The 22,079-nt window shown below is 45.7% G+C and overlaps 2 protein-coding genes across 2 annotated transcripts; both read right to left on the reverse strand.

Annotated features, from left to right (window-relative positions):
* Positions 1-324: 324 nt before the first annotated feature.
* On the reverse strand, positions 325-1,260 carry LOC121094793 (olfactory receptor 1019-like). Its single transcript, XM_040608860.1, has one exon. The coding sequence runs from the start codon at positions 1,258-1,260 to the stop codon at positions 325-327; it is 936 nt and encodes a 311-aa protein (XP_040464794.1).
* A 10,320-nt stretch (positions 1,261-11,580) lies between these two features.
* On the reverse strand, positions 11,581-12,594 carry LOC121094794 (olfactory receptor 1019-like). The gene has a single exon (XM_040608861.1). The coding sequence runs from the start codon at positions 12,592-12,594 to the stop codon at positions 11,581-11,583; it is 1,014 nt and encodes a 337-aa protein (XP_040464795.1).
* Positions 12,595-22,079: the final 9,485 nt, after the last annotated feature.

Here is a 22,079-nt window from a genome sequence, read left to right on the forward strand (position 1 = left end):
CAGGTGGTTGGACTAGGTCATCTCCAGAGGTCCCATCAAACTTCCACTGTCCTGTGATTCTGTGTGAAGATCCAGATCATCACTGCCTCTGACTCATAGACTTACCTTGTTTTGCACCGTGGCATCATGATTATTACATGGGAGGTAGAGTAACTGGGCAAGACATTTCTGCTTGAGACAAGACCGATGTAGCTATGTTAGTGGGCACAGTTTCAGAGCAGACTAATTAATTTTTCAACCCTAACATATGAGGTGCCAAATGGTTTTGGAGGCAACAGCCTCCTCCGAGAAAGAAATAAAAGGAAGATAACATGAGATTGTCTTTCAGAAGTATATTTTCCTCCTGATGAAACTGTGAAAGGCATGCTTCACCTCCCTGTTTCTCAGGCTGTAAATCATGGGGTTCAGCGTGGGGACTATAATGGTGTAGAAGATGGATGCAATTTTCTTGCTCTCCAGGGAGCTTGCTGAACTGGGTTGCATGTAATTAAAAGCAGCAGATGCATAGAAGAGGATGACAGCTGTCAGGTGGGAGGCACAGGTGGAGCAGGCTCTGAGCCTGCCCGCAGCAGAGCCCATCCTGCCCACCACCACCACAATGCAGGCATAGGAGGTGAGGATGAGCAGGGTGGTGGCTGTCATGTTGAAACCCACAAACACAAACATTAAAACGACATTGAGGTGCGTGTCGGTGGAGGCGACGACAAACAGCGGTGGCCCGTCACAGTAGAAGTCGTTGATGACCAGGGGACCACAGAAGGACAGCCGGAGCATGGCGCTTGTGTGCACGCTGGCATTCAGGGTCCCTGCAAGGTAGCACCCAATGACCAGGCTCATGCAGGTGCAAGGAGACATGACAGTCTTGTAGAGCAGAGGCTTGGAGATGGCCACATACCGGTCATAGGCCATAGCAGCCAGCAGGTAAATCTCAGCTGTAGCAAAAATAGTATAGAAATAAAATTGCGTGAGGCAGCTAACAAAAGAAATTACTTTGGTTTTTGCTGGAAGGTCCAGCAGCATTTTGGGGCTGATGGTGGAGGAGTAGCAAATGTCTATGAAGGACAAGTTACAAAGGAAAAAGTACATGGGGGTGTGAAGCTGGGGGCTGACACTGATCAGGGCGATCAGGCTGATGTTCCCCACCAACGACAGCACGTAGGTGCCCAGGAAGAGCATGAAGAGGACGAGCTTCAGTTGTGGGTGCTCTGTCAGTCCCAAGAAGGTGACCCATTTCACCTCGGTGCAGTTCTCATCGACCATTTTTACATCACTGCAGAGAGACATGGAGGGAAGAGGGTGAAAAGATTCCTGATGCAATTTCCACTTCATTAATATCCACATAAAAAGTTGACACCATCAATGAATTTAAATGGAAAAGGAAAAAAGTAAAAACTACAGTGTTTTTTTCTTGTAATGACAGTGCCATCCATCTCTGGAAGAAACATCAGCAGTCCTTAGAAGTTTTTTTTTATTCATAAGTCCTTAACAGAAAGCAGTTTGCCACAACCTCTCCTTTGACCTGTGACTCCCTTTCAGTTTCAAGTCCCATATCTGAACAAGGATTTTTTGGGGCACATGAAAGTGTTTCATAAATATCTTGTCCACAGTTGTAGTCATGTAACCTTGTTCACACTGATGATTCTTCCTGTATTTCAAACATCTAGAGTTCATTTCAAACGTCTTAAGGCTACAGTTAATACAAGGTCCCATCACAAAGTGAAAGCGTAACTTGCAGTTTAACATCCCGGGGGACAGCGGCTGTGCTTTTTAGTCTGGGAACTGGTATCTTTATCTCTCCACAGGCTAGGTGTAGTCCTTCCTTCTGGCATTCATTCCTTGGTTGTTAGATGATTGATCGTGCTCTGGATGACCACACTATACACAGCTATAAATGAGCTGACTATCTGGCCTCCCAGACAGCATACAAAATTGGCTTTTCTGACCTCTTTTGTGGTTTTATGTTGGTGTCAAATATTGTCTGGACCATCTACAGGAGCAATGGTCATGTCTCATTACTTAGTTACCTACAAAGCCCCATTTCTCCGTACATCCTCTGATCGAAACTAGGTGTGATGAACCCAGGGATGGTTGTGCCTTTGGATGAGGCAAGGGTGGCATGCTAGGTTTGGGGTATTCAATCTCACTGGTCACTAAAATTCCTTACAGATTGCAGTAGTCAGGTTTATTCTCTCATTTATTCATGTCTCTTCTCCTGCAACTCCTGGTGGTGATGCAGTGAAATACACTTGAGGAACATGTCTGCAGACTGCCTTTCATCAGTACTTACTCTCTTTTTGAGATCTCCAGTATTTTAAGAATGGTGATCAGTGCCAGATACTGACACCTGAATAGATTACTTCCAACAATTATGATTTAGTGCTTCCCTCAGTTCTTCATCCTGTTTATATTGGAGTCCTCTACAGTCTTCAGCCAAACTTGAAACTTCAGGCTCATGCCATTTATCTGTGATTCAGACAAGTTTTCAAAACTAAACAATAACGCTGAGCAATTTTGCCACCCTTCGTATTGAAGAAAGGCCATGGACAAGACAAAATGACAAACTTAGAAAAAGCTAATTTTAGCCATGTGATTTAAACACAGTGCTGAACTAAGAATCCTTATTTGTTGTGTTTATCATCTACTGTAATACTCAAGTTCCTCATGAATTCATGTGTAAAAGTGTTATTCAACGTGCATTGTCATTTTCCTCCTCTTCTTTTGCGTCTTTGCTGCATTCTTTATCACTAAGTTCTTAGTAAGACCCTTAATTTTCCTACCTTACATCAGAGCTTCTGCAGTTTTTCCATAGATCTCCATCCCAGTGAAACTACAGGCAGGTAGGATCATCATGCAGGTGTTGATGGAAGATTGTGTCCACACACAAAATTATTCAGCTGTTAAGAGAGACCCGTAAGGACAGTCAACACCTTACCATACAGCATGGCTTCGTATCAGAAATTCACCCACCCTCTCTCATTTCAAAGGTCTCCCATGTTATTTGCAGTCCCAAACTCAGCAATTACTGTGCTGAAGTCAAAAACCAGGCTCCACCAGTGTTTGTGAAAGCAGAATGATCTCCCATCAATCTTGTGCTCATGGAATAAATCATCATAGCCTCCCTAGGGCACCTGGAAAACAGGGTGAGATTTCCCCAAGGGCATCCTGCAGGGACTTCTCTCTGATGTTTGTGTTTTGGGAATCTGTCAAAACCTCAGAAATAATTTGTGCAGAGGATAAGTAATTCTACTGACATACTTACATTTGGGCTTATTTTTTTCTTGCAAGGTGCTATGTTTCATAGAAGGATTTGAATCAGAAGAACTTTTTCTTCCTCTGGTTATGGAGAATAAACTACAGTAACTATTTATTAATGGCTCAGTTCAGGGAAATCGGTGCTTATCTTTGCAGTGGCCAGTTTAGTTGAACATACTTTTGTTTGTACTGCATTTTTTAGTTAAAGTGAATGCATACATATTTTAAAAAAGCAAATAAACCCACAGAAATAATTTTGCTGTTATAGTCTCACTTCTCTGGTTTTGCAGTTGACGTCCCCACGTCCAGCCTTGGGTAGATTGCAGGAGAGGCCGGCAATGTCCATCACTGATAGACATGCTCTGCAGAGGGTTGGAGGGACAGGCTGAGTAACCTCTTGCCTGTCCATCCTGATTTCATAGAATGATAAAATCATAGCATATCTCAAGTTGGAATAGACCTGTAAGGATCATAGAGTCCAGCTCTTTACTCCTCACAGAACTACCTAAATCTAAACCATATGACTAAGAGCGTTATCCAGACACTCCTTGAACTCTTACAGGCTTGACCACTTCTCTGGGGAGCCTGTTCCAGTGACTGACCACCCTCTTGGTAAAGAATCTTTTCCTAATATCCAGTCTGAACTTCCCCTGACACAGCTTCATATAATTTCCTCATGTCCCATCACTGGTCACTAGAGATTGGCACCTCCTCCACTGCCCCCCTCGAGAAAGCTGTAGACTGCAACGAAGTCACCACTCAGCCTTCTCTTCTCCAAGCTGAAGAAACCAAATGAGATTAGCCAGTCTTCCTAATCACCTAATTCCTTTCACCACCTTAGTCGCCCTCCACTGGACACACTCTAACGGTTTGATGCCCTTCTTACACTGAGGTGCCCAAACCAGCACACAGCACCCAATGTGGGGCTGCACCAGTACAGTGTAGAGTGGGACAATCACCTCTCTCAACCAGCTTGCTATGCTTGATGCACCCCAGGACCCACTGACTGCCAGTGCACGCTGTTGACCTGTATTCAACTTGGCCATCAACCCAAACCCCCAGATCTCTCTCCATGGGGCTGCTCTCCAGCTTCTCGTTCCTCAGCCTGTACGTATAGCCAGGATTAGTCCTCCCTGGAGCAGAATCCAGCACTTGCTCTTGTTACATTTCATATGGTTGAACTCTTCCAGCTTGTCCTACTATGTGTTTGGCTGCCCTTAGGTGCAGTCTCCACCTGAGCTTGGAAGGGTCAATTACCCTCTTCCAGTGTGCTCTCAGTCCCTGCTGCTACATTCCATCAGGCTAACCAATGAAATAAGTACTAGAAATGGGCCCAGGTTGCAAAGATTCAGTTTCTGGTGTGAAATGGTGGGCTGGGACCTTGGGCACATAAGGACTTGGGAGGCTGGTACAAGTCCGTGGTGGAGACAGTGAGGGTGGTACATTATGCTGGGTGTATGGATGCGAGTGTTGGGTAAACTCAGACTGGAAATTCAGTTCACTGTTTACGTTAAAGGTATTATTCCAACACAACAGCCATCCTGCAGGCATAAGAGCACTGGGATTTATTCAGGTCCCATGAAAGCAAGCCACATTCCAGTTTCCCCAGCAGTTTCTGTCATCTTAAAGACCTATAATGGACAATTTCTGGCTTTGAAGTCTGTCCCTGGTGTTCCACAAGTCTCCAGTGATATTGTGTGCCCAGAAGAAGCAATTAACAACTACACTGCTGTTTTGTTTTGCTTCCTTCCCTCCCCCCCCCTTTTTTTTTCTCCAGAGTAAAGTTAATTACACCCCCGTGTACTGTCATATAAAATGACCCAAATTAAGTGCGACAGCTATTTAGGAAAAAAAAATCATCCAGCCGTAATGCAAATGGAGAAAACTGCTCTTGAGCAAAACAAGAGGGATTTGTCTGACCTGTATGTTGATATCTCAAGTGTCCCCAAGAGCCACTTCATCTCCCAGGAACACAGCATGTGGGAGCCCCATGCCAGCCAGCACAGCGCCCAGGACTTTCACAGCCTGGGGGAGGCCCAGCAACACACACCTTCTCCCTGGGTGCAGCCCCAGCCACCACTCCTCCCTTGTCCCACAGCAGCCCCCCCTCAGCCACTTCAGGCTGCAAGGGCAGGGTCCCAGCCACCCCCTGCCCAGGCTGCAGCCAGCCCAGCAATACAGCCCCTTTGTGGGGTGGGGGGGAGGCATCACCACCAGCCTCACCGCCCACACCTGGAGCTCCTCCAGGAAGAGGGGCCACTGCCAGACCCCCCAGTGCCTCATCTCCTCCCTGGGCACTGTCAGAGGCACTCACCCGGTGGAAAGGGACCACCAGCACCGCCATAAGGAACAGCAAGTGCTTATTCACCTACAGAAGTCCTGGGAGTGAGTTTGCTGCAGAGCTTGGTGCCCCTGCACTCCCTTTTCACCTAGGACACCTCGGTAGTCATTACTGGAGCAGTGCTCAGCACTGGTGGGAATGGTCTAGCTGCTGGGGCAATGGGCTGCTGGGCAGAGAGGGACATAGCCAAAATAAGGCAAAGGGAGCAGGACACAAAGAAGAGAGGGAAGGGAAATATGCCTCTGGCGGGGCAGGGACGTGTAGCGAGAAAGGATGGGACACAGAATGGGACATAGATAAAGACAGAAGGTAAGGACAGGAAAAAGGACAGAGGGACAATAAGAGAAAAAAGGACAACGATCGAGGCAGAGATGGAGAAAGAAGCATTAGGAACAAATAGAGAAAAAGGAAAAAAAGACAGGAATAAAGAAGTTAAGGGACAGGAAGCTTGGAATATGTGATATGGAGAAAAAGGAACAGGGAGGAGGACACTAGGATAGAGACTGAGAGAGAGCAACAGGGAGGAGGATAGAGCTGGCGAAATAGAAAAAGATGGATGGAGAGCAAGACAGAGAAAAGAGAGGCAGGATGACAAGAACAGGTGAAGTAAGAAGATATAATGAAGAGGAGAAGCAAAAAGAGATGAAAGAAAAACATACAGATAGGGAGTGCGACAGAGGAACAGAAAAAGGAACAAGAAAAACTGTGCTGGGATAGGGAGAAAGAGGGATGAGGAGAAGGACAGAGATGGAGAAGAAAATACACTGATAAGGAACAGGACAGAGGAATAGAGCAAGAAAGCATGAAGAGAAAGCAGGATAGCAGGATGCAGAGAGAAAATAGCAGTGATAGGCAAGCTCCCTGCCCTGCTCTCTGATCCATCCTGGCTGCCTTAACCCCTGCCCACCCTCCTCCCTGCACTGCTTTGGCTCTGCCCTTCTTCACCATCCATCTCCCAGACCAGCCGCTCATCCCCTTGTCATTGTCCCCTGCAGCACTTCTGATGCACTCAATAGCCCCACAGTGGCCATGACCTCACTGTCCCCGGGGAACAAGAGGACTGCATGTGCTCCTGTGCCTTTGACCCCAGCCCCACCACGCCGGGTGCCATGGGGCTGGCTCGGCACAGCTGGGTCCCCCTGCTCCCAGCAGCCTAGCGCTGCCATGCCCACAGGTCTCTCCCTGCAGCTGACAGTGGTGGAGGTGGCCAGCAGAAGCCCAGGACCCAGGTGAGACCATGCTCTTCCCCTGTGCTGGGGACAGCGTGTCCAGCTCACCATACTCATGGTCCCCAACAGCAGAGCTTCTGTCACACCCCAATGTCCATGAGAGATGTTTTACCAGGGGTTTGCTATGGAACAAGCCACCCCCCAGGGCATGAGGGAGTCCCATCCTTCCCACATGACCAGCTGTCCCACTGTTTCCCTCTTCCCATCCCATGGGCCCTGCTGGGAGGAGGAACAGGAAGAGGATGCCTGCAGGGCTGGTGCATTCCTCCTGCTCCCAGGGGTGAGGATTGCCCCGCTCCCCGACCCAGCATGGCTCTGCTCCCCACAGTGCAACATGCTCACCCTCTGCACGGTGCGGGGACAGTCCTGCAGTCGCTCCAGTGCTGCGGCTGCTGCCCAGGGCTGTGCCTGACGAGGAGGGCTGAGCCCCTCTCCATGGCTCTGCGCTCAGCCCTGAGGCCTCTGCACCCGCTGGCCATGCTGAAGGCAACAAGATGCAAGTGGCCAGCTGCGGGGCTGAGGTCCTTGATGCCCTGGGCAGGTCCCTGTGCTGTCACCTCAGCTGTGGGCAGAGCAGAGAGGCAGCAGTAGCTACATGCAACATGAAGCCCCAGGACTGCCCAACAGTGGAACTGACCTGCCTCAGCTGGCTGGGGCACAGCATGCGGAGGATGCTCCTTCCTTGCATGGAGGATGGGCAGCCCCGCAAGGGGCCAGAGGTCCTGGGGCGGCTCGGTCCAGCCACAGCCCACCCCAGCCTGCAGGGCAGCCAGGCTGACGGCTCACAGCACCAGCACCCTCTGTGCTGGAGACAGACTTTAGGTCATGCCAGGGCTCACTCCTGCTGGAGACGACCCAGGACGCCCTGGCCCTCCACTTTCAGGCAAAGAAGCTAAACCAAGCTGGGACTTGACTGGGAAGTCAGCGGGCTCAGCTCCTGGAGAGCACTTGGCCAGCCCCACTGTGCTCCCCAGCCAAACACTGGGGAAGCCGAGGCAGGAGGGCTCCGTCTCCCCTCGCGCCAGACAGCCTCTGTGCTGGATCTCTCCCAGCTCAGTCCTGTGAGCCTGCGGGGCAGGACTGGGGACAGGGCTGGCAGAGGCTGCTGGGCACCAGGACAGCAGCTGGACACAGAGGGGCTTCCAAGAGGAATGCCCTGACTCAGGGCTTTCACGGATTTGTTCAAAAATAAACAAACCAGAACTTGGCGCTCAAGATAATAAAGATTATTCTCATGAGGAGGGAAAACAAGCAAAGATTCAGTATTTCTTGCAACATACTAGAAGACTATTTTATGCCATTTGTGACCATTACTTTCAATCCATGAACTTTTTTATTTCTGTGGTAAGCTTCAATAAATTACAGGCTTTCTCTTTGATAAGGAAGTAGATAAACAATCTCAAATCATTAGATTAGAATCTGTCAGCTGTGAATCAGAATATCTTGACATTTTCAGGAGGCTATTCACGCTTGTATATGCATATACTTCCCTTGCCTTATTCTGCAAAGGCTTTTTTGTTTGGTTTGTGCCCTTCCTCACCAAGAAACACCAAAACCCAGTAGCACCATGAGCTCACCGAGCTGGATAGAAGGATGGTTGTGTTGAAAATTAATTATCCTTAAGCTAATCAGTGTGAAAGTTCAGGGCACCAACACAGAAGCCAGTCTCCAGCAAAAAGGATAATACTAGAGATGCCACAGGAACAAATACAACCTACCACCTTGAATCTTCTACAATTCTTCACTAGGGAAGGACTCTGTGGTTGAAAATGCTGTATAAGAACACCAGGATTTCTTTTTCCCTAAGCTCCTCTGATATAGGGGCATTGGGGTCAGATTCAAGCAGGAACAGAGGTCACAGCAGGTCTTTCCTCAAATCTAAAAGGAATAAGCACCAGAAGGGTGCCCTGACTCCCACACCTGCAGCTAGTGCGCTGTTCCAGGATGAGGGAGGTCTGACAAAATGTCCAAGGCTGGCTTATGGTAGGGCAGCATAGGGAAGTGGAGCCTCACATTTTTCCTGCTCTGCCTACCTAGTTAGGATGCATCAAATTCAATGAAAAGTCTGTGTGTGTAGGTGGCAAAGCAGAAACATGCCAGGCTGGGGCAGGGGGTCATAGTCTTCTCTTTCCCACATGAATCCATCTCTCCTCTTCTTGGCTTTCCCCGCTTCCCCATTAACCCTGCTTTGTCCTAGAAGTGTCTCTGGACCCTGAGACAGTTCACCCCAGCCTGGTGCTCTCAGAGAGCCTCAGGGGCATCTGCTTCACCAACACCTCCTAAGACCTAAGCTCTTGGCACTTCCCTGCCTAGCCCCGCATGCTGGGATCACCCATCTGTGCCTCCATCCACCACTGCTGAGAGGCTGAGGTGTGGAAAAACCCACTGGCCTGTGGGTGTCTGCAATAAATCAGGCAGCTGCTGGGTAAAGCACCCACACAGGAGAGGGACCACTGGAGAGTGCAGCTGTGGCACGAAGAACATGGCCATGACCACTCCTTCTACCCCCCTGCTGCTCACAGCCAGAGCCATGCAGGCTGGGGTCCTCCTCAATGATGAAGCTGAGGAAGTCTCCTTTTATGATATGACTAATTGTTCTCACATCTGCGCTTCTGACATCACCTTCACTGAATCAGTCTGTCCCCTGCTCCATCCAGGCATACACATGGGCCACATTGATGCTGACCCACTCAGCACACATCAGCCCTCAGACTGGTACACACCGCTGGTAGCTGCTCTCCTCTCCAACAGGTACAAACATTCAAACAGCTAATAAGGTGTAAAAAGGAAATGCTTCCCGAGCAAATCTGATCTCACAGCCCCAGGCTTAACAACCAGAATCTTTAGATTTAGAAGGAAACCTAGCATGACCGCTTCCCCATCCCCATATAACATCTGTAGTAATTTCTCAGGCCCTGCAGAGCAGGACCCAGAAGCAGAATGGTGCTCCAGCCTATACTGAGCTTATACTGTGTTTTCTGTGCACATTTTTTTGGAGTGCAGACTGTCACTTCATCCACAATGATGCATGGTTTGTGAATTGCCAGATGGCTTTAGAATAAATAGCTTTTTTGAAAATTGTTTCCACTGTCATAGTTCAATAATTACAGGAAGCCTTGTGTAAACACCTGCTGCTCTGCTTGTAATAGGTAAATATCCCCTGTTTGGTGGTAGAGGACTCCTGATCTTTTTACCCAGTTGCTGACTAGTGACTTCCGATCTTTACACCTATTCTAAGTAGTCCATACTTTCTATGGAGCAGGAACTATGGACCAGAAAAGATAACCCTGGGTCATCTTGCTTGCCATTAAAGCTTGTGTTTAGAAAATGATCCCGACCGTACTGTAGGTCAGGACATTGAAGTCTGTGGCAAGCTCTGTAGTGCTACAGCTACATGGGTGGCCTTACCAACTTCTTAATGTTTGACTTTGAAATTTAAGCGGTCTTGGAGGAACTTCCATGCATTTTCTTAAGTTAGTGAAATATACTTTAAAAAAGCAGAGGAAAACCCTAGAAAATCCAAAATGTGTTACCCTAGAGAAAAGCTCTTCAGTCATTACAGTTGATTTTTGAACCCACTGTCAACTTGACCAACAGCTGAGAATGGATGAAACTTAAATTATTTCCACCCATTTAATATTAAGAACGTGCATTTATTACCCACCAATATATGAGTTCCTGCAGGAAAGTCATTTAAGCTTATCCTTTACATCAAGACAGCAACCACAAAAAAAGTCACCAAGAAAGAAATCCTTGACATTTGGTTTTAGTAAGGAGTAGCGTGCAAACAACAGTCACATCAGTTATTCAGCACCAGGCCCAGCTGTTGGAATGACACACCATGGCACTGCAGCGCAGCCCAAGGTCCATTGCAAGCTGCATTTATCATCCCAGTGTACAGCTTTGTAGCCACAGCACACAGAGGAGGCTGCACAGCACTCCCGCTCTCCACACATCCATTTCCACCTTTTTGTCAGCCACATCTTCACTATTCACCTAGAACAAAGCTGTTCCCAGTTATGGATTCCCACAGACCTAAAACACACTCTGTAAACCTTCCTTCACCCTGCCCACACCAAGAAAAGCCATGGCATGCCTCTGCAACAGTCACAAAGCCGATGACTGCAGAGTCTTTTTTTTCCCCCCACCGGCCATAAAAGGAGTTTTTGAAAGCTATCTGATGTATAGACATCAGCATAGTTGGCATCTCTAGTTTATGGGAGTTGATTTACACCCTGGCAGACTCATCTTGAGATACATGGTGCAAACTAGGGCCACATTGTGCCTGGTGGCACTGCAGGTGTTGTGGCTGGATTCTTGGCCTGCTGGTTGAAAACACACCCAGACTGATGACCATGGTGGCAAAGGAGCCTTCCTTCCAGTCAATATCCCAAAAGGATGTGCTTATGGTTTCTGCAGGAGCAGTGTGGTCAACGGGGGGCACTGGTCCCATAAGCTGCTTTAGTATAGAAGAATGTATATCCAAGTGTGCCTACACCAGCAATTCCCAGTATTCACGCTCTAAGATATGCATCCAACACCTGTGTCTAAGGCTGAGGCTCATCTAAGCTTCCTCTGGGTTCAGTGGAGAAAAACATTACCAGCTGAAGTCATCCTCTCTTGTGATAAGGACCTAAAGCTGGGCCATCCAGCTGGCCTTCTGGAGATGCACACCTCTCCCTTTTAACTGTGAAGGGAGCCCAGAGAAGGAGTTTTGATTCCAGCATCGAGCTTTTAGATGGCTTAAGTTAGAGAAGATCAATCACAAACTGTGGTGCTGATGCAATTTCTGGGGTTCCAGAGGCCACCAAAACCAGAGAGATGTTCTTTTCTTGTTAAAGCAGTTCTTACCTGGCTGATCACTCTTCTTATGGCAACTTTAACTTCTTTGTTCCTCAGACTGTAGATTGTGGGGTTTAGCAGGGGAGTGAGGATTCCATAGAGCATGGAGACTATCCTATCCTGCTGAGGTGAATAGGTGGAGGAAGGCCGTACATACGTGCAAATGGTTGTCCCATAGAAAAGGCATACTACAGTCAAGTGAGAACCGCAAGTGGAGAAAGCTTTGTGCCTGCTCTCAGAAGAGTTCATGCAGAGGACAGCCAAGAGGATATAGACATACGAGATCAGAGTGACCACAAAGGCGCTGCTTCCAAGGACCCCAGCAACTGTGAGAATTACCAGTTCCCTACTGTAGGTAGGTGAGCAGGAGAGGGCCAGCATAGGAGGAATATCACAGTAATATTGGTCAATATCATTAGAATCACAAAAAGCGAGTGTAAAAATCAAAGATGTGTGCAACAGAGAATTAAAAAATCCTGCTACCCAGGTGCCAATGGTTAGGTGAGCGCACAGTTTCATACTCATGATATTCATGTACTGCAACGGGTGACATATTGCAACATAACGGTCATATGCCATCACAGCCAAGAGAAAAATCTCTGTGCCTACAACATCAATGAGGAAAAACAGCTGGAGCATGCAGCCAGTGAATGAAATCACCTTGTTCTCAAGCAACAAGGCCTCCAGCATCTTAGGCACAGTGATAGTGGGACATAAGAGATCCAGTAAGGATAAGCTGCCAAGGAAGAAGTACATGGGGTTGTGCAGATGAGTGTCTGTGCTAATGGCAGCAAGGATCATGATGTTGCCTGCCATGGTGACCAAATAAATGATCAAAAAGAGCACAAAGAGAAAAAAACAGACTTCTGGAGCACCAGAGAGGCCTACAAGAACAAATTCAGATACTGTTGATAGGTTGACCTTCTGCATCTTATCTTTCATTGCAGAAATGATTGCAGAGGTTTACCTGGAAGAAAGAAGAAGTTTTAACTTAGTCAGAATTGCATCTCCCTTTCAAAAGGGTGTGATTTGCGGTTTTTTTTAGTCATTTTGCAGTCCAAAAACATTTGCAAGTTTGCATTGACACACTCAATTAAATTTTACTCACATAATCCTAATATAAAAGGCAAAATATAGGTATTAAGCTTAACAGTGATTAATCAAAAATGTTTAATTCTTACAAGTCATCTTCTCGGACTGAAGAGCTGAAAGTTGAAGACAAAGATACCTTGGTTGGTCACAGCCCCAGGCAACTGGCTGGACTTTGGAGGTAGCTTTACTCTGAGCAAGGGGGGTGGAGTACAGACCTCTAGAAATCCTTTCAGCATGAATTATTTAGCAATAATAATATCACCAAAAGGGCCTAGATTACTAACTGAAGCTAAAGACTTAATTTTTTTTAGGTGAGTAATGCTATCACAGAATTAAATCCCTGGCGGGCAGACAGGTAGTGTACCCCAGGTACATTTTTGTTTTTTCAGCTTTATCCAGTGGGATATAAAAAGAAATATAGCCTGGTATCCAATTAAAGACCTCCCTGCTTCTATAAATTTTACCCTTTAGACTTCCATAACCGTATTAGTACTTTTAGGATCTAGCTGGACTCCCCCCAGCCTCCCCTCCTTTTCCCAATTCAAAGCAGCCTAGGAAGACCTGGTATTGAAGGATCTTTCCATCTACCCTTCATTGCTACACTGAATGTAACTCAGTGCTTATGGCAGCAATTTACATATAGCTCTATAGAAAGACAGTTTGGCACAAGCACCTTTTTGCAGCTTAAAGCATGATTGTGAGATGGTGTGAATATTGACACACACTCTTATTCGTAAGAGATACGGACAACAAATGAAATAGTGACTACGATGTCCCATCTGAGACTGGCTCATCTGTTGTCTCATGTTCTCACAGAAGCTTGCTTCCAGGTAGAAAAGGACCAAAGTCAGAGCCTACACTGCTGTAAGAAATATTTCAGTCAGCAGAAACAAAACGCACATGGTGCTTTAAATCACAGCATCACTTGTTCTTAAAACTGGGAACTTAGGTGAAATACAACAGAAGCTTAACACAGAAATACTCACTGCTACAAAGAATTAATTACTGGTAATATATAGTTGTCTGTATCTCCAGAAAAGATGACTATCCTTTTTCTTCTTTCTACATCTGATTAGATATGATGGAAAATGATGTTACTGTAGACCTAGGAACATCAATCTATTCAGGAAGTGATGGATCCAGATTTAGCAGCATAGGAATATTCATACAAACATCTGCAAGCACTGGCAAAAGTGCTAGCTTGACTGCAAGGGTAAGTGCCTCTTTCCTGTAATGAGGTTTTATAAACATGTGAAGATGTATCTGGGGAGGAGTGTCTCTGAAGCTTTTTGGGATGCTACCTTTATTGCATAGATGAGGCTTTTCCAGACTGTTGTCAAAGGGGATTAGAAAGGTGATAAACAATTACTTCATCCTGAACCCTTTTGTAGGACCGTTTTAAAGGGCTGTAGTTTGATACTTGAGTCTATACCCAGGCAAAAGAAATAGATGGTGTCATTCTCACTAGGTCCTGCCAGCCCACCTCAGGTGCCATTCCAGGTTACTGAAGTTTTACATCTCACAATAATTTAAAGAAATGACAACACTGGACTAAACTACAGCCTTGAACTTACTTTATCACAAACTGTTTTCAGACCAATTTGTCATGCTCTGGAGCCTGAGTCTGCTGCTTACACATACTGGGTCAAAATAAATTTGGCCACAACTACTCTGCAAAAGAGCATACCTTAGGCAAGGGCAGTGGGAACAGTGTCTTTGCAGGGTAAAGAGCAGAACCTGAGTGACTGCTGTGGAACAGTTGTACTGGTGTTGCAAGGGCAGCTAGCACAGCATCATACACCAGTATAAATTCCTTCCATGTTGATTCTATGGGCAATCTCTAATTCTTGTACTGGAGCAACCTTTAAATTTTGTGCAGTCCCTACAGAAATGACAGAAGATACGCCACTTGTAAAATCCATGCACTACTTGAAGCAGATGTGTGCCCTGGCATAAGAAGGAACAAATTACCAGCACTACTTTGAAGAGCTAACAAAAATTCCCCTCTGGCTCCAGGAAGCATCCATGCATTATGCACTCATTTATGGGAGCACACTTGATGTCTGATGTACAGGAATAGGAACAGACCTGTTCCTTTTCCAGTATTACCTGCCCATAACTTCTGCACTGTTAACAGGGATGATAATGTTTGTCAATCATTCTTAAAGCCCATTTGCTATGTTTGCAGCATGTGACTCTTAGAAAACTAATACTCCTGCATATATGTCAGAAGGTAAATTGAAGTTCTCCAAGGGTTAGAAAGCACAGGCCTGCCCTGCCATGGATGTGTAGAACTGTGGCTGGGATAAATCCATGCGGTCCAGATCTTTCTGTGTACTGCACCTAGCCCTAGGACCATCAGACATCACACTTCCCATGAAGTTTTGCAACTAAGAACGGAGCTAATAATTTTGCAATAAACCCAGAAAGAGATACAATAGAGATCAATCTCCTCCATATCTGCGAGAGCTAGGACTGTGCCCTTTCATCTTCCTCAAGTGGCTTCATGGCCCTTCCGCTGCCAGTTACCCACTTTCCCACGAACAGCCACAGGAGGGCAATACCCCACGCAAAATCTCTACTGCTTCGAAGTATATTGCTGGGCCAGCAGTCGACACTGTGTGCTAATGCTGCCCACAAAAAGCGGCCTCCTGCTATTGCTTTTGGTATTTTTAATCTGAAACTTTATGGCTAAAGCCCACTGCTGACAATCCAGTGCTGACAATCCAACCTCAGGACAACATAATGCCTGACGTTCTGCTAAACTATTCACTGCTAGCTGCCAGCGTGATGTACATCTCACAGAAGAGAGATACTTGAAGCCAACCCAATCTAAGCAGTTTTAAAGCTGTGCCCCCCGGCAGCGCAATGCAAATAACTTTGCTTGACCCGCAATCTTTAAATAAAATTGCTTAGACCAGGACCTCTTCAGGTTTTCTCAGGATTCAACAAAAGCATTGTAGAGATCCTGCCAGCTTTCAAAGTACTTTTTTTTTTTTTCCCTCCTTTGACACAGTCTTTACCTGTCCTCTAGATTAGGGCAATAATCAAACCTGAGCATAAACTCAGAGCTGCTAATTTCCAGGAGAGATAGAACTTGAGATTTTAATGATGCACAGTGGAGCCAATTTACACACACTTATAAACTCACCTGCCAAGTTGCACCATTGCAATTTGTCAGGCACCAACTTTTTAACAGCATCTACTGAGGCCTTATTAAACTCATCCCAAGCCATTTCTGGAGAGAAAAATCAATTATATTAAATTACTTGTCTTGAGACACAGGCTCCCAAAAGTCACACAGAATTTGCATTTGGCTTCCTTGTCAAAATCAGAGCATCTATCTCAAATCAATACATGCATGGTCTGCATAGCATTTCCTCATAGAAAAGCAAAGGAAATAGCAGGCACTTCTCCTGGAGGATGCATGGAACTTAAAAAGTAGGAAATTACAGATTTGTAGTTACAGACAGAATAAATAAAGAAACAGCTGAAATTCAGCACTGGTTCTGGTGAGGACTTTATCATAAGACAAAAATTGTTAGTCATCTACTAGGAGTTACCAGCCTGGCATGTCCATTTTGCACTTTCCCTTCAGCCTCCCCGGCACAAATATTTCTTCTTAATGGCACATACCATAATGCTGAGGGAACAACAATGGCAATTGAGAAATGCTGTGTTGAACTGAAGTGTCCATCACCAACACAGACTATGAAACAGATTGCCTCACATGAAGAAAGCTTTCACAGTACAACTGAAGCATAACAGCGCACATCCCACAGGTGGTCCAGGCCCCACAGCTTCCCCAGACAAACAGCAAGGTCCTTTCCAGTTTTAACATCTAGTTTTAGGTTTTGCTCTGCAACCTTATGCTGTGGAGCGTGACAGAGAGACAAGACTGAGTGTTTGAATATCTCCATAGCCGCTCTGGGTGACCTCTTCCAGTATCTGACCACCCTCAAGTTGCTCCTGCATGCCACTCACAGGGTTGGCAGCCAAAGGTAAATAACTGACCCCTCCAGCTCTGCCAGTGCAACTCATGTCTCAAACCCTGCCTCACAAGCACCCCACTGTTTGATCAAGGCTCCCAAATCCTCATTTCTTCCCCCATTTTCCCTGCTTTATCAATGGCCAAGAGCATCCCCATCCCATCTCGCCATGTGTACCAACCCACAGACTCAAATGAAGCCTGCTAATTAGATACTTGGGAATGCAAGGTTCAGTCCCCTGTTCCAAAAAGAGCTTTGGCATCCCAGGATATAGTCACACAACAAAAGACCACGCAGAGATGCCACTTGCCACCACCAGTGAACATCAGCTGTGGCCTCACTATATTGCAACACCTATCGGACTGAAAATACCTCAGGGCCAAGGATAACCTGGCTGTTGTGAGGGAACCTACGCATCCTGGGTGGTTGAACTGGCTGCAGCCAACACCAGTGTGGCCTGTGGAGTACATGCCAAGGTGGATCTGAATGGGCAGAGCAAGGAACTTGGCTGAGGAAGACACTGGGCTGCTTGCAGAAGGAAGTGATGCACCACGGTGGTGTGGGTTCGGCTGTATGGGAGGATCCTGGATCAGGATGGAGGACAGGCAGAGGAAGGGAAGGAGGCATCAGAGGAGTCATGACAACACGGGGGGTGGAGAAAGCATAAGTCTAGTTAAAACCAGGGCCCAAAGCAGGAGCGAGCAGTGCACCTGAGGGCAGGATGTAACCAAGCAACAGGAGGACTGGGCTGGCTGCAGGTAGTGGTACAGACCGAGTGCTGGCAAGGGTAGAAACCACTACCCTGACCTCGGGCATACCATATTTCAGGCAATAACAGACAGTGAGGTGACCAGAAATTGCCGAGAAATTCACCTACATGTCCTCAGCAGATGTCCTTAGTTTGCACAGAGAGGTGGTTCTGCTCCTAGGCTCACCACCATTGCAGCCCAGTGACATCTTTCCAAAGCCCAGCTGAGCTTCAGTTTTACAGCACAGCCACCTCTGCTATTTCAGTCTGCCCACACGCCCATGCACATATGAGGACATCTTTCCCATAAGCTCTTCCTGGGAGATATCAACTGAAAATAATTGGGAATGTAGTTAAGTCTTGCATGCTTAAAGATCAGTGTGGCAGACATAAATGCAGAGTTGTTCATAGATCAACCACTTAAATTTCACTTTTTTCTCCTGTTGCATTTGTCACGGCTCTTCCCCTCAAGAGAAAATACCCAACATTCTTGGACTTACTACTTCTACCATAGTATCCAGTGGCAAGTTCAGCACAAAGCAATACTGGCAGAGAAACGATTTACAGTGGATATGCCAAGTCTCCAGGTCTCTGGGGAGGTCAGCAAGCACTTCGCAGGCCAATTTCACTGCAAGGATACAGGTAAGAGGGGCTGACACTATGTGGCAGAAGAACTTCAAACTAATGAAGTATCTCATAAATACCTAAAACCTGGATTTGTGAACAGGTTCACAAATAACAGTAACAGAAGTAGCAAAGATAGCTAATTGCATCCCTTCTGGCTCTCCAAGCAGGACCCTGTCTCCCATCCCAGCCTCCTCTGATTCTGCTGCCCAACCTGTTCACTTCCTTACAACCACTTAGGGAAACGCACAGGGCCATTCAGCCCAGCTCAAAAATCTACTGATCCTGAAACAACAGTTTCAACTTAACACAAGCTGCTAAAACCCACAGGCTTATTGAGAAACAGAATGATGACAGGAGCAATCGGGTTTTTTTAAAGTTATATAGACTCATTGCATGTGGGAAAATAAGCCCCTTATCTGACAAAAGAGCCACTGCCAGTTTGCACTAGCTGCGTGCAAACAGCAGCATCCCTAGGGCACAAACACATGCTCCCCCACCCCCCCAAACTTTGGAATACTCTGCCAAGGGCCACCACTGTGACATTACTCACACTGACTGTAATCCTCTGCTAGTAAGAGCTTTGACCTTTGTCAGAAGCAGCTTTTGATTACCACAGACACGAACTTACTCCATCAGCTTATACCAGCTCCAACCTGTTGGTGCCCCTGATTTATACCTGCTGAAGAAATGAAACAAAACAAATGAACATCAGCTGAATAGCTGCCCCACCAGCTTTGAGTAGACTTCCACTGATTTATAACAGCTGAAGATTTTTCCACCTGCTTCCCATAACTGTGCTTACACTGTTTTGAGGATTTGGTTTATAGGCTTCAGTGGTACAAAACTTATTTTTACCACAAATGTTTTTACCCAATATCTTCAGTGGAGGTGTTAACACTCTACCACACAAGAAATTCTGAAAAAATTACTGTAATAGAGTACTATTTAGCCCAGGGATTTTATTAGAGGCAGTGGTGATTCACCAGAGTTGGGAAATGTCAGTGAAACACAGAATACAGTGAAACCCCAACACTGGGTGACCAGCCTCCATGTGCTAGGGGGTGATATCCTCTAACCTACACCTTGGCTATGTGGTCTTTGCAGAAGCTACGCTCGCTCGTATCAGCCAGAGATCTGGTTGCTTCTCCTCAGTTTAGATACAGCATTTTGCACCAGATGAGACATTTCTCCTAATGATTTAAGTGATCCTGATCTATGAATATCTTAAACTATTCTTACTTCTTTTAAGCCAACTGCCTAGCTAGTCAAATGGCATAGTTTGATTTTAATCCATTATTACATTTTAGATCGAGAAGTTTCAAAATGCCAGAAAAGTTTGGGGAGTTGACATCTTATAACATTGAAGCATTTCCCTCAGGGAGATAAAACATGATTCATGCCTATTTCCATGTCTAGTTTTATCTTAAAAAAAAGTACAGTTATTAAATATTATATGATTGTCTATGATTTCTATAATATATGCCCTGAAATTTCTAATAAAAACTTTGCTGAAAAGATTCAGAATTACACATCTTTACATTTCTCAACTGAAATTTACCCTAATTGACCCAGAGGACATTTTAATATTTCAACATCTGCCTCTAACACAAAGGAAGATTACACAAGTAGGACTTCACCATTAAAAAGAAATATCATTTGCACAGATAGGAGATATTTGGAAATCTGTCTTGACCAGGAGGATCTATGACTCATCAATGCTCCTGATCTTCCTGTTTCTACCGGTGTGGGAGTGAGAATTAATTTAAGACAGCACTCTACTGGAGGAGAGACAGAGAAAGTAGAAAGCCTCCCACTTCCTCTGCAGCAATTCACCTGCCCAGAAAACAAGGCTGGGATCAAAGCACATGTTTATTCTCCATCTAGTCCACTCCGTGCATCTATCCTGGGGACATAACAACCATAACAACGGGAATGGTATCTGTGTGCTCCTCAGTACAAGGCTGAAAGTCCAGACAAGCTGCAAAGGAAAACTGTTGTAGTCTTCTGTGTTGTCACTGTCAGAGTCTTAAACTGGAATTAGTCAACTAGTCACTGCAGTGATGGCTACAAAAGACAGACACGTATCTGGTGCTGTGGCCCCTCAGCTCTTTCCGTACAGCATCTCCAGAGCTTTCCCTGTGCCCTGGGCAGATCAAATATCTCAGACCAGCACTGCAGCACAATCAAAGAGATTTGATGCAAGTAAGATGGAGGAGATGTGGGATGCAAAAAGTCTCACCTAACAGTAACCAGGTTATCAGCTCTCTCTTAGTGAAAGGTTATATACAAGCAGATCCAGAGGACAATCTATGACCCCTAAGATGAATTTGCAAGAGGGATAGGATTATTTCTTTTCTGAGAGGGCCTGTTTCTTTCCTCTATTACAAAGGCAGCCTAGACAACTAGATTAGATCAAGTCACCTGCTATTTAAATAGCTTAACATCAGAGAGATGAATCCTACTTCCTAGAACTGTTGAATGGCTTGGGTTGGAAGGGACCTCGCTGTATGGGCATGCTGTATGCACACCACGGGCCCATGTTTCTGGATCCACTGCACAGCTGTACCCAGGAGATGCACTGCAGCTCTGAAATATCAAACCAAGCAGCATCACATGTCACTCTGACAATCTTCATGTGCACACTAAACCAGCTGGATTTGGGGACTGCCTCTCTCCACTGGGTATGGAGGGAGCTTGGATGACTAGATCAGACGTAGACAATGCTTGTACCTGCTTATTGGCAGATAGCACCAAGTTTTTCCCATCCAACCCTCTCTACTTTTTCCCCTTTGAAGGTGTATTTTCCCTATTGAGAGACCCTGAACCATCTAAGCTCCAGAATGAGATGCTGCAGTGGGATGCCCTAATTTAGGTGGGATAACACCAGTCCTAAATCATTCTAGCCCAAAGAAACTTCCAGTGTTCTCTTGGTGGCAGACACAGAACTTCTGATGGAGTTGGTGATATAATTGCTGCCTTCCTAAAGGGTAAAGTTTGCTGAAGGAGTACAGAACCTGCAGGGTGGAAAGGTCAGTTATCAAAAACACATTGCAGAACAAAATCCTTTTGTGTTTTCTTTAGCCTTCCTCCCAAAACACTGTTGCTCTCTCCCTAGGTAGAATGCCGAATTGTGTCACTTCTTCCTTTATAGATTTTCCCTTGTATGATTTTAATAATTCACTTGTGTGAGAGAAGTATGACTACGTTCTGAAAAACATTTAAAAAATCGGCATCCTTCTATGTCTAACGAAAATCCTACAAACAAAATCTCCAGGTCTTTAGCTTCCCTGCAAACGTGCGTAGCAGTGTGTGAGTTAAATACACTTGGCATATGTTCCATCTGGTGGCCAAGCACAGCAATAGCATGTCTGAGGGGGAGACGATTCCTCTACTGGATTTATTCCTTTGAAAATTATGATCCCCCACAAGTGAAACTGTTTAGCAAGTTTCTGGCTTTCAACATTTATCTTTAATATTACCAGTTATAAATAGCTCCATCCTTTTAAGATCTTATATTTTGTAGCTACTTGACTGTGATATTTATTGTTTGCTGCTGCTAGTTGTTGCTAACGTATCACCTTGTGTTATATTGTATTGAAGGCTATACCACTGCATTATGTATTAATGTGGTGACAACAATGTATAAGATGTACTCTGTTCAAATAGCTGAGCACGATTCTAGCTATAAGCTTCAGCAGCAGGCTGAATTATTCCAAGTCATTCCAAATATGGATAAGGGCATTGATTTATCTCACCCAAATCTGCCCCAGAATGGAGTCCATCTGATATCATCACTCTAAGCTCCCTTTGTGGTCAAAAAAAAAAGCACTTTTTGGGCACTGTTCATCTCCCCTTAGAACAGAGATGCTCATGGCCTAGGATCCAGACATCTTCACCGTTAACTAAAAAGATCAGATGAGAAACACAGGTGAAGCTGATTACTTCTGAGGTCACGTACC

This window comes from Falco naumanni, chromosome 10 (assembly GCF_017639655.2).
Source record: "Falco naumanni isolate bFalNau1 chromosome 10, bFalNau1.pat, whole genome shotgun sequence".
In the NCBI taxonomy this organism is placed as follows: Eukaryota; Metazoa; Chordata; class Aves; order Falconiformes; family Falconidae; genus Falco; species Falco naumanni.